Source organism: Colletotrichum gloeosporioides (assembly GCF_011800055.1).
Source record: "Colletotrichum gloeosporioides strain Lc1 chromosome Unknown consensus_53, whole genome shotgun sequence".
Lineage (NCBI taxonomy): Eukaryota > Fungi > Ascomycota > Sordariomycetes > Glomerellales > Glomerellaceae > Colletotrichum > Colletotrichum gloeosporioides.
In genome coordinates this window covers 223633-236434 of record NW_025544698.1, presented here as the reverse complement: position 1 = coordinate 236434, position 12802 = coordinate 223633, and the positions used below count along the sequence as shown (strand labels likewise).

Here is a 12802-nt window from a genome sequence, read left to right as displayed (position 1 = left end):
GCCGTGGGGATGACGCTTCTTGTACGTGTTTCTTCCTGAAGGCAATATGTTTTGAAGTGATCCACAAATCTTATATCGGTCGCAAGATACGGGATATCTCACCAGAATATTTGTAAGTATCTAAATGGGACGAAGTTTTTTGGTCGTTGACGATCTTGCTACCGTAAGCTTGCTCTTCAACGTGTGTGTTGAGGGCGCCCACCTGAGCTTGAGCGAATGCGACCCGGTCCAATGCTGATTGGCCGGATGGGAACCTGGGCTTCCGTTATTGGATGAGTCATCGAGCGGCAATAGAGCAGTTTGAAATCAGTTCTTGATACTTCTGAAGCTGTGGTGCTGTGCCTAGATTCCAATGTTGCCAAGGTACGAAATGCATGCTGGATTTGTGGGCAGCATCAAATGACCACGAGCAGCAAATGGTGCCGGGGAGGTCCGGCGATCATAATCATTGAATCACCCTCAGATTCTCTCTTAACGAAGCTCTTATGGAGGAGACGCAAGGCCAAGTCTATCCAAAGCCTTGCATTGCATTGCACATTGCCGACAAGCACGATTGCAGCGGTTTGATTACTGAAAGAATAGAAATTTAGCTGGCGCGGCGACGATTTGAAGATTGAAACTTGGTCATCACATGTCAACGTTTAGACACCAATTCTGAATCACAGGACAGCAGCTCCGTAGATTCGTGATTCAGATCTTGCTGTATCCCTTTCATGTCATGCAGCTTGTGTTTTGAAGGATAGAATGGACTGCTTCTTTGCTGACAGTATCACTTATTCTCCAGCTAGTCATTGTGATTCTTGACCTCCCCATTCCCTTCGGAGCCAGCAGAGACAAAGTTGATAATTTTGCGCGCAGCGCATCTTCGACGGAAAGCTTCAAAATCGGTATGCAGGCTTCTTCGTACCCGTCTTATTATTACATGTATGAGGTGTCTCCCAAGCAGCAAACAGCAGACAGCGCAGCACCTTGAGAGACCACCTCGTCGTTCTTGCTTTCCTCTAGGCCTCGCCCTCTATTCCACCCTTCCTCATTGTAGTCGTCGTTTATATCGCTTTCATTGCTCCCGGTGCTTCCGAATGACTTATTGCTCTCACCTGTGACCGTATTGAGTGAACGGAACTTCGAGGACAACCGCGCTGTAGGAACGGACGGCAGAATATCGAGGGCTCTATCTCTCCTGGTGTGCGCCACTTGAAATCGCACGACGATCTAGGGCGATTGGGGTATCCTTCATCTTCCTTGCGAACCTTGAAGCTATCGATCTAAGCACTCAATGAGAGCATCGTCCAGCAAGGAAAGTCAGGCAGAGAAAGGCGCCAATTTGTTGGGCCTTTGGGCGTGCAGGCATTGGTTCTTTGCCGGTGAAATTCGAAGAACCCACTCAAAGTTGTGATCTTGAAATTCGCAGTGACGTTGAGACGTCTCTGACTGTTGGCGAATAACCTAGATGATGTATCATTCTCACGCATGCGTCGTCCAAGTGGTGAGCAAGACGACCCATCTGTCCGAAGAAACCAGTGTGATGCAGCAAACCATGACGTGAATCGTGGGCTTTGAGGTGCAGCGCTTGCGCCATGAATTCAAAGCCACCATTTACAAATTGATGGGATGGTCCTTTTTCATACGTGTTGATGATGGCTCGAAATGGGCATGACAAGGTGCTGTGGTCCAAATGAGTTGCTGGGATCACGGTTGACTTTGGGAGGAAGGAGGAGGAAATTGCCCGGGGTGTACCTAACCTGGAAGTCTAAACCAATGCGAGCTCTACGCCAGCCCTTTGGAAAGTACGTCCCCACACCTACCTGCCACTCCTTTCTTCGCCCCGCACGCCTTCTCATGTCCCGGTCTCTGCCGATCCAACTCTACATGAAAATGGTCTGAGGTGAATGACATTCCCACCCACTTGTCCATGTGCCGTCGTCCCTCTTCGCAGAAGCCTCTCCTCGAACACTTCGGCGGCGGAGTGTTTCCGACCATATCAGCATTGAAGGAACGACGATGCTTCCCTACAAAGGAGGCGCCTGCCGTTACAGATGACGCTGCGTGACCGCCCGCCCCTAGGACATCCCAGAAAAGACAGCATCGTTTCTTCGCGGCTTGCACACGGCCAATCTCGGCCTCCACCTCGAAATTACCAGTTGAGAGTGTTCGATTGCGACAGCTCCCAGACGTTCGATCCCCCCGTTGAAGCGCAGTTGCTACGGCTCTGTAATCACGTCGATTGGCCACCTGCCTGGCTGCAATATACGATCGGTGACCATCCACAATCAATCCTCGGCCGCGCTCTCTGCTGTCAATCCATCAAGAAAGTTTACAGTCTCAAACCACCAAGCTTTGCCCAATCAGCCCTCCGCCATTTCGCCGTCCAAAGACCCCCAAATGGACCAAGCCTTACCCACCAATTGTCAGCAGCATCCGCACACTTCCGCAGAGACAGTCACGATGCCCCTTGTCGGAGACCACGCGCCGGGCGCGCAAAGTGTCCTCGGTGGGCGATGTCTATTCTCTCCGCGCCTTCAGCGCTCGATACTCCATTCCCTTTTGCAACTGGGGTGACGCAGGTTTGACCCCAGTACCGAACATCCCACCCAGTCCTCTGACCTTCAGCAAGCTGCGACAGCACCCGTTGACCGCTGAGTCACCAACCTACACCGAGAAGATGAGACCAGAGGGGCTTCGGTCAACATGGATGACGATGAATCAAAATATCGCGTTGAAAAGATTTCAGCTTACCGACTTTCTAAAGCGGCTGGTGTCGAGCTGTTCGTCAACTGGAGAGGGGAATCTGCCCACGATCCGCCAACTTGGGAGCAGGAAGACGGCCTTTGGAAGGATTGTCGTGATATGGTTCTGAGGTACTGGCCACTCAACGGTGTGAGCACACGAACAAGACGTCTCGGTCCACAATGGTTCGGAGGATCTTACATGATCGCCAGGATCTTGAAAAAGAAGGTTGTTAGAGGCGAAGCGTATTATCCGGTCGACTGGTTCGGGTGGATGGCAACAACATGGGAACCGTTTTTTACTATGGCAGCCTACCTTCCGCAATCGTCGAAGATTAGGAAGCCGGACAAGACAAGGCTGCATAATCCCATCCCATATCGACCGTGACCGTGGCCATTCTTGTACTTGAGCCGCAAGAAAATCAAGCATGCAGAGGCCGCCTGCATCTAGCCCAGCTCAATTATCCTGAGGGATGCTCACCGTCTCACTACCAGTTTCCTCTCTTTGCTAGTACGAAGCACATCGCCGCACCCCAGTATCCACTATCGCAGCTCGCGTAGCGTCGAGTTCCACCCGCAAGATCGTCGTGCAAGGTTGTCCCAGCAAACCCTGGAAGGAAGTCGAAGCCAAGCCTTTCTCCAGGGCCAGAAATGCTCGAAAGTCTCGTTCCAACAACCAGGCATTGACACAAACAGCAAGTCGAGGGTCAGTCTCAATGGGGCGGTGAGGCTTCAGAGCAGGGCGTAGAGAAGCGTCTTGAAAGGTTGGATATCGTCCAGTGCTACGCCGGTCCGCCTAGAAATTGTGCTGACCCATTCATACCACAGTCGTGACAAGTTGCGCATCATACAGTCGTCACTAGAGGCAGCATGGGTATTCAAAGTGGACTTGATGAGAGGGGTTGAGGAGTAGTCTTGTCCCAGGCGTCACAGAAAGCAATAACATTTGAGGGGTGTCATAGCAACTTTGGTGGGCCAGTTGAGATGTCGATAATTACGGTGATACCATGGTAGGAGGGGTGGTCTTGGGTTGACACCATCCCCCATATTGGACTGGATCTCAAGATCGCGTGCTGGGCGTTCAGGTGAGCACGCATACAAGAGCACGATGCCATTAACGCATGCTCCTCATTGGCACCACCATCTCGAACGGTACCTCGTACGACCCAAGACGAGCGCGCGCCTTCGCGTCAGATTGAGCACTTGTAAACATTAACAAGTACGGCGAAATCGCGTCCGATTGAATTCGAGGCACCGGAAGCCAGTTCCTATTTGTATTCCATTCAAAACTTAGCAGCAGCGTTTTGCTTGCTAGACTTATCATCTGTCATGATGCCTCGTTCTCATGCACCATCGGCGCATCCTTGGCTCGTGAGGAAGGCTCGTGAGGTGACGGTGTCGCCAGCGGGACGGAGTCTTCAATTTCAGATGAGAGGGGGGGCGTGGAAAGCCTGGGTCTTGGACGGATCTTCCGCAAAGGCGCGGTGCTGGCGACAGCGCTTCTTGGAGAGGCGTGGTCTTGTTCTCAGTGTGCCCGGAGTACCAGAGGACCAGCTGACGAAATTTCAAGAGAAACACCCTCGCGGTTCAGGAGTTGAGCGGAGATCAACAGCGATATCTATGCTGAGGAGACCTGGGCGGACAGATTCCCTCCAGCCTCTGGGGATCGCTTGGTTCAATGCAGGTCGAAATAAGAGTTGTCACAGGGACTAGGCAGCAGCGTAGGCATCTGAACGCTAAAGAAAAAGGCATCGGAAGGGTATGGAGGGCAACGTAGTCATCGCTTATATTGTTGTGAGATCCCTGTCTCCTTGTCGGGAGTTTGCAAATTGTTGACATTTGACATGGATGGTTGCTGTGGGAAAATGCCGTCAACACAGAGCATACGCAGAGCTAAAAAGCGATCTGAAAGCATGTCGCAAGCTGTCCCCTTGGGAACGCGGAGAAGCAATAAATCTTGTAAAGAAAACAGCCGACACACCCGAAATACCGGCCAGAGAAGTCAGACACAAGAATAGATATCGAGCCCTTTAGTTGGTTATATTGTAGCTACACGGGCAGAAACGACGGCAGCGCGAGTAGAGAGGTAGACATCCCGGTTTGAAGACAGTGGATTCTGCAATTCATCCAGCGCGCGTGTAGCGGGTGATGTTGCAAGCGGCGCGCAAGAAATAAGCCGGACAAAGCAACGCGACGTGTGGGCAGGATCGCGTTGCTTGCGTAGTTGTCTGCCCCAGTGACAAGGTGGCCCACTGGGGTGCAGCATAAGGAGACATGTGGAAGACGCCGCGATAGTGGCGACGGGAGTCCGAGGGGGCATACTGCGGCGAACGGAGTTCCGGCCCTTGCTAAGACATCAAGGCCTCGAAGAGTTGTTCGAAGTAACAGCGATGGAGGTGGGTGGGAGCTGTGACGAGTCTCAAGGAAGGTAAGCACAGCATCGTTGTTAATACCGGCGAGTATGCTTCGACGTTCAAGAGGGAGCCACACAAAGAGGTCCTCACGTTTCGTTATTCGGGCGATCCCTATTGTTGGAGAATCCCGAAATCGGCATGCTGAAAATTGCAGTTGCTCGGATCGTGAACCAATCATGCAATAACCAACTAATAATTGAAAATCAGCAGGTGAAGTAAGCAGGTAGTGAAATCAGCAGGTGCTGAAAGTCAGCAGGGAGAAAAGAAGAGTTCGCGCATCCCATTCCGTGCAATCCCATGTCGTGCAGCGATCCCATTTCGTGCAGCGATCCCATTTCGTGCAGCGATCCCATTTGCACGTGCTGCATGGATACCATGGAGCTGGTCCAGCTTTTAATGTTTGAGTGAGTAAGACGGTTTGGCACTCGACAAGATTTACGGTCGGCCTGAGCAAGCGCAGCGGTTCTGGGTCTTTTCCTAGCAGAACGAACGTGGACAAACGACTGCGCGCTTGCGAAGAGAATCGGCAGTCTGCCATAGTGCCATTCCACCACATCCCTGTCTCCCCAGCACATGCAACGCCAAATGAGCTTGCGGCACATTGAGCAGGTAGGGTATTGAGATATTTGGGTTTTTCGCGGAACATCGCGTGATGGCATCACTGCACCATTTGTTGACACCCTTGACACCGCGACCACTGTGGCCGTTACAGTGACGTGAGGACAGGGCATTCTTTTTGGTGAGAAACCTGCGCTCACCAAGGTGCTAAGCCCAGTTAGTCACCACCTTACCTTTGCGACACACAGACCATGTGGTGGGTGCTGTGTGGCGTGTGGCGTTTGGTGTGTGGCTTGATCCGTGGCGCGTGGCGCGCGTCGCGTAAAACCTCACTGACGTGATCGTGGTGTGGGATTCCTCTGATCCCCACCAAACTCAACGACAAGAAGATCCACCCCCCAGATGCTTGGAACCTTCTGTCCAGCGGGCCACTATCTTGCTCTGTATGCTACCTGAAGCCTCAAAACCATATGCGCTCTGCTAATAGGTTCTTAAGCAGTGCTGCTCTCACGATCCCATGCCGTCTTCGTGCTTTAGATCGATACGCCGACACTGGGCGCGTTGCTTGCCGCTAGCTCGCTCACCCAATCATCCACAAGGAGTAGCAGCCGAGGGCGGAACAGTGCGCAAGACGCATAGAGACGCAGACGGCGAGGTCGGAATTGATGGTGCAGGGTGCCCTCAGGGCCTCGCTCTCGAGGTTGTTCTCCTCGCCCGAGGTGCAGAGGACGACGTTTTTGATCATCATCTCCCTCGAGGAGACGCTGGACCAGGTGGCAGCTGGCAACTTGTCTTCCGTGTTTGAAGGTCTCAAGGCGAGTGTCTCTACATGGATTTCTGAAGGGAGACTGCAAACAAGTGTTAGCAGACAGCTAGCCTCCAGAGACTTCGCATAAAAAATGTTGGTTGGCGTTTTTCCTTCGTACTTGGACCAGAGGGGTTGAGTAGGGGCGGACAAGGTGTGAGAAGTCAGGCGCTGCTCGGAGTAAGAAGTGTTGCTCAGTGGCACACTTGAGGCTTGACATGTCTTCGGTATGAGCATCCATACGTCCAGCCTGATTTCCCCCTCCAGTGCTTCATGTCACCAGTGGTCCATGCAGCTACGCCGTTCATGAGGGTGGGATGGGACAATGCGTTATCCGGCAGGTCGCTTATGCCTCAACGACTGCGCCAGGCGGTGACGACGAAACATCAACCATGCAGCGTGAACCAATGCTGCGGATTCGTGAGCCGCACATCCTTCACCACGTTTCCACACCCGCCCTACTGGCTCCTCCCACGCCTCCATCGCCCATCGCTCCCAGCACGTCCTCCCGCTCCTCATCCGCCGCCGCGTGCCTTCGGCCCCGTCTAGCCGCTCTATCATCGCAGGGAGGCGATGGCGATGCGTTTCGGCCCCCTTCTCCATAAGCATTCGGTGAAGGCTGGTGACATTGTCGATGCAGGCATCGAGTGCCTCCTGTTCAACCTGGGGTTGCTGGCGCCGGGGTCCGCCGGCTGGGTCCGCACGCCTCCACGGGTCAACCAGAACCGGAGCGAGCCCAGTACCCGAGGAGTCCCTCCCTTGCCCGCCGTGGGCCTGGTCTGCCTAGGCCGGTCCTCGGCAAGCGGGCAGTCTCGCGCCCCTTGGACGGCGTTGGCGTTGAGGTTAGTCTGCCAGCAGCTATGAAAGCCTGCCTGTTCACTTCCTTCAACTCGTCGACACCACTCTGTCTTCTTGTCGGCGCGTGCGTGCATTTTGCCCTGCTCGACCTTCTCTGTCATCTCGTTGAGGCAATGCGTCTTGCTCGTTTGCCTAGTTGCATTCGGAGTCGAAGCCCCATGTTGCAGACGTGGTGGGACATGGGATGGCGTATGAGGGTGCGGGTGTAGGATGGTGCGGACGTTCTCACGTGGATTGAGGTCAATTCTGGAGGAGCTTTCTTCACCTCGTTGGGCGTGGGGGCTACAGAGGGAGTCAGGCTCGGAATCGGCTGGGTGCTGCACAATTGTGGTTTACGAAGCAAGTGGTGTGGCGAGGCGTGCCTAGACTCGGCCCAGTAGTGGTTTTGGGCTAGACAACCCAGGCTCCGCATCCACGAAATCAAAATCGAATTCCCTATGCCAGTGTTTCGCATCTCTACCGCGGCACATAATGGAGAAGCCCTTTGGGAGAAGTCGTGATGCAAGACGGTCGCAAGCACGCGTGTGCACCAAGCGGTTCCGAAGTGGTCCGGTCTGGTGGTTGTTCTGAAAATCGCTGCGACTATGGCACACCACTCTCACCGGTACAATACAAACAGTCATGTCGCGCGTGACAGAGTGGACATGGACAACGAAATACACGAGTCCGGCCGGGCCAGGCGATCATCGCGCAAGTCGGGCTGAAGGGCCGGTGTCACATTATTCCCCTCCTCCCCCAAGCGAGACGCCCCGGACGACAGGCACATTCAGCATCCTTTGTGCTAGCCAACGGACGAACAAACCCAGATGAAGGATGCAAATTTTGGGAGAGCTGGGTACGACTTCTGCGACTCAAACGCCACACCCAAGAGCCAGTATTGCCACTCCAAGCCTCGAGTCCCGCGACGACACTGGCGTGGATAGCAACATAGGCTCAGGACCTCCTTCGCCACACCGGACCTTCGCTGTGGGATGCCAGATTTTGAAGTGCCCGACAGGATCACGACAGGATCTCAACAGGTTTCCATCCCAATGCTCTCTTGCAGGTTGGCACATTTTGGCTTTGACCCAGGCCCTCGCGATCTCTGTTCTCGTCTCTGTTCTTGCTCGGAGTTGATTTTGGCAAGCACGGAGAGGGGAGACGCGACCGACTGTGGTGAGATTGGGCAGGGTATTCCCGCCGGTGTTCCTTCACTTGTGCGAACGTGGGTGGTGATCAGTCTCGTGTGTCGTAATATGGTCCAGTGCAACTGGTGATAGAATGGCCTGACGAAGCCAAATCGAGAGGGATAGCCAACCGAGCAGAGACGCACAACGTGGGCTTGGAGCCAGACCTGCACGTGACAGTGCGGTTGATGCGTGGCATAAGCGGGTTTGAGAGAGGGTGGAGGGAGACGGCGGTAGAGTGAATGTTGCCTTGCAAGAATTGTTGTGATCTCGGACTCCTGCGCAGGTCGGTCGGACACAATCACAAGACGGTGCGCACTGCGCTCAGAATGAAGAAGAGGGAGGAGGCACCAAGACTGGACGGCGGGTTGCTCCAAAGACAGTGGGTCAGGCTATCGCCGCGAAAGTTCAGAGTTGGCAGGTTCCTTTAGGTCAACTGCAATGAGTGTTATCCATGCATCTGCACATTCAGGTCGGCCGAGGGGATAGCACCTCGCAGCGGAGAATAATTGTACCGCGGAAAATGTGCACATCGGGCAGGGGTGCATAACGTTGTGCACTCCTATCCCATCTACAAGGTACGGACACCTCTCCTGCTTGAGGCAGGTACAGCTGGTTGGTGCCCACGTGAGGTGGACAGAGCTCACGATTTTTAGTACGGAGAATGTGAGCTCTGAACCAAGACCCACTCAACTGGAAGGACTTGAAGTCCTCAGGGTGCTGACAAGTGTCGGGCAGGAGGGAATGACTGCCCAGTCAGGGACATGGCGGAAGGGGGCAATCTGCCTCGGAAGGTCCCGGCCTTGCTATGCTGGCAGTCAGTGGCACGGACGTGCCTACCAAGATGACAGAAGTGCTCGTCCCATCACCATTCATTCCTGCCATCTTTACTCGTTTTCTCTCGGTCACTACCCCTTCCAAAACCAAGGCCACCACGCGTGGGCCGAGCCTCCGTTCTGTGCTCTGCCACGGGCAGAGCACATGCGACCGTCACATCTGATCCAGCATTTCCCCGCTGCGCGTGCTCTTTTTCATATGGATGGCCACTGCCAGCGAATGCTTCTGCCGACGCTGTTGAGTCGTCATCATCAGAGCTGAGATGAGCGAGCCTTCGCGTCCACTGAAGGCGTTCGTCCGCCGTGAGTGCAAGGCCTTTCGAACGAGGGAAGGAACCTTCCCCGCCCTCCTCTCCCATTTCCCCCAGGTATTTGCTCGCCGACGGGGATGCAAACATCGTTGTTGCGAATGGGTGCAAGAGCCGTATGGGTACGATGGCTTTCGATGCAATGGCTTCCTTCCCGCGGAATGTCAGTGCGGATGTGCAAATGGATGACAGGCGCTGTGGCGGTTCTAAGCCGTGAAGGGTGCTGATACCTGTCCGCTGCGTCTCAGACGTGCCTGTTTGCTAAGAGGCGGCCGTGGAGGTTTAGCCGCGTGTACTGATGCTCTCACAGCGCAGCAAGGCCGATTCTATCGGGCCAGCTACCAAGCTCGACCGCCTAGATCCGAGGGCATCCTCAGTGGGAACAGCACGAAGGAGAAGAATGGGGCAAATTCGTTGCCTGCCGGAGACGATGATGCTCAGGCACGCCTTGCTGAGAGTTGCGTACTTGTAGTAAGCCGCAGGCCTCGACGTACTCAAATGCTCGTCTTATAGATCCAAGATGCATTTGCAACGCAGCAATATGTTATGGATAGAGAAGAACAAAAGTTTTTTTACCGCCGTGTCACTCGCCAATTCTCTTCGGACCCATCATGCTTCGAAATCCACGAGTCCTCCACCGCAGCAAGGCCAGATTTGTGCACGTCAGCAAGCACAAGCAAGCTGCAAGGCATCGCTCAGTTCCGCCCGTCGGCCACAAATACCGTGCACGACGAATCCCTTGCACGACTGAACAATCATGGCTGCTGTTGGGCGCCAGCCAGGTGGTACTCGACAACTTTCGTGATAATTTTCTACACGAATAGAGAGAGAGCGCTGACTATTTCTGGAGCTGACATCCGTGTCAAAAGATGCGCTTCAGCTAGGTGCTATGGAGGGTTGGGCAGGAATTCGCCAAAGAAGCGGATGGAGAGGAAACATGTCGCGCCCACCAGACCCAGAGGCTGACAAGACACGCATCCAACTTCATGAGGTTTGGGCATGCGTCTTCACCATTCTACGGGATTTTCCTGGCGAAGGCAGCGCGAAGGTAGCCCCCGGTTTGCTCAATAAGACGAACGCACGGCAGTTCTATCTTGATGGGAGGAGTAGCAAATTTCGCAGACGACGCATTCGGTTGATTGTGATCCCCAAAGATGTGCTATGCAACACCCAGGTCCAGCACCTCGCTGTTGTCCAGCTTGGCATTCGAGCCGGATTCTGACCGGATGCTGAGGCTGCGATGCGTAGCGGCCATGACAGTCCCAGAGGCAAGAAGGTTGGCGGTAGTGGAATGGACGCGGTGGGCGGGTATCTTGGAACGCGTAATCATTGATTAGGGGTCGTATTCGATGCGAATCTCATTGCAGAAAATGTGCGAGTGAAATGGAGGGGCTGCTTGAGCTTGGCGAAGGGAATAGTGTGGAAGGCAAGTTCGTTCTGGATGGACTTGGCTTTGAGACGACGGCCCTGAGAAAGACCGATGATGAGACCTCCACACTGGCACAGAGCATTGCTGGGTGAGCCGCGTGGGGACAAAGGCGAGATGGATGGGGACAAGAGATTAGGACGTGTTCTTTGTGTCAAGTGACCAAGCAAGCACAGGAATCAAAGCCATGAATCTCTTGACATATGGTGTGAAGGTGATGCTTGGCGAGGCCTGGCGTAGTTGGCACTGATCAGTACCATGATGTGGCGACATGTCTAAAGGTAGGTAAGGTAGGAAAGTGTGAATAAGGGCTTTGAAGTGGAATGAGACACAACGCAACCAAAGCAGCGGTGGTGGTAGGAGACTACGTCATTGAGGGCCGACTGGTTGTGACGCACGAGGTCGGTACTTACACAGAAACATTACAGGCGCTGTGGTAGCGACAAATGGCAGCGGTAGATGGCAGCGACACATGGCAGTGACAGATGGCAGTGACACATGGCAGCGACAGATGGTAGCGACACATGGCAGCGACACATAGCAGCGACGCATGGCAGCGACTCCACTGGTAGGGACTCCACTAGTAGGGACCTTGAGGGACGGCACCCACATCGACTGATGGATAGCTGCCTAAGAGGCAGGTGGTGTCTCTACCTTCCTCATCTTCGTCTCTTCCTTCCTGCAATCTTGCCAGCGCGAATGTGCCGGCGGTATTTCCCTTTCTTCCCTCCACCTTCAGGAAATCAAGGTTGTCATTCTCCAGCTCACGATCAGCAGCCATCTCGATCCTGCTAGCATGTCAGATTTCTTTCCCATCGGCATGCAATAATTTTTTTGGTCGTGGCTTGAAGAACTCTGCCACATTTTTTGCGTGCGAAAGACGAAACGATCTCGTGTTCTCTAGGCCTTCCTCTCGAACCTCTTCTCCTTCTTTCCGGAATTTCCTGTCTCGATCTTCCTCCCGCCTCGATCTTCTTCACGTCTCGGCCCTCTTTCCGACCTCTCCCCCCACCCCGCATCATTACAAACATCGAACATGGCTTACCTGCCGCCCGATATCATGGTCGGCGAGCAGCTCCAGTCGGCTGATCTGGACGCCCTCAGCAAGACCCCTGGCAACCACCGCGTACTCTCCAAACCCACTCTCTACACCCTCGACACAGCTTGCGTACTTTCCGTGCTTTGGCCACGCCCGAGGCAGATGAGTGCTCTGCCCGAAACATTCACATAAGCCATTAATGTTGATGCTCGCTGGCCAGGAAAGTGGAGGAGCCTATGGAAGACCTGCCACCCGAAGTTTTGCTGTTCGACGACAAGTTGAGAGGGTACACGGCGCTCTACACAGCGGCGGTCTTTGAAAAGACCGCAGTAGCTGGCATACTACTTGATGTCGGTGCTACCATTTGAGCTTAGATTGAAGCCGTAGATCCAGCGTCCACTACTGGTCAATCCTCCACGACTTCCTCTCCCTCGGCCAACCCATGCAGCTTCGCCATGAACGACACTTGCCTACGCTGCGCAGCAGACTTGCGGCGATATTGGCGCCCGTCCTCTCGCCCGTAAGGAGGGCGGATCGAATACATACTCGTGATACCTTCTCGGACGGGAGCAGCACATGCGCGCGATCGCAGATTTCGTTGGCGATTTCATCCACAAAGCATTGACGTTGATGCTACCCGACGCCTCAATTCTGCACATTACTGCT

At 54.2% G+C, this 12802-nt stretch overlaps 1 protein-coding gene across 1 annotated transcript; it reads left to right on the top strand.

The window, feature by feature from the left end:
* Window positions 1-12133: 12133 nt before the first annotated feature.
* Window positions 12134-12504, top strand: GCG54_00011649 (uncharacterized protein; the record flags this gene model as incomplete). Its single annotated transcript, XM_045411549.1, has 2 exons — window positions 12134-12302; window positions 12362-12504. 2 exons carry the CDS (start codon window positions 12134-12136, stop codon window positions 12502-12504), a joined length of 312 nt encoding a protein of 103 aa, XP_045262970.1.
* Window positions 12505-12802: the final 298 nt, after the last annotated feature.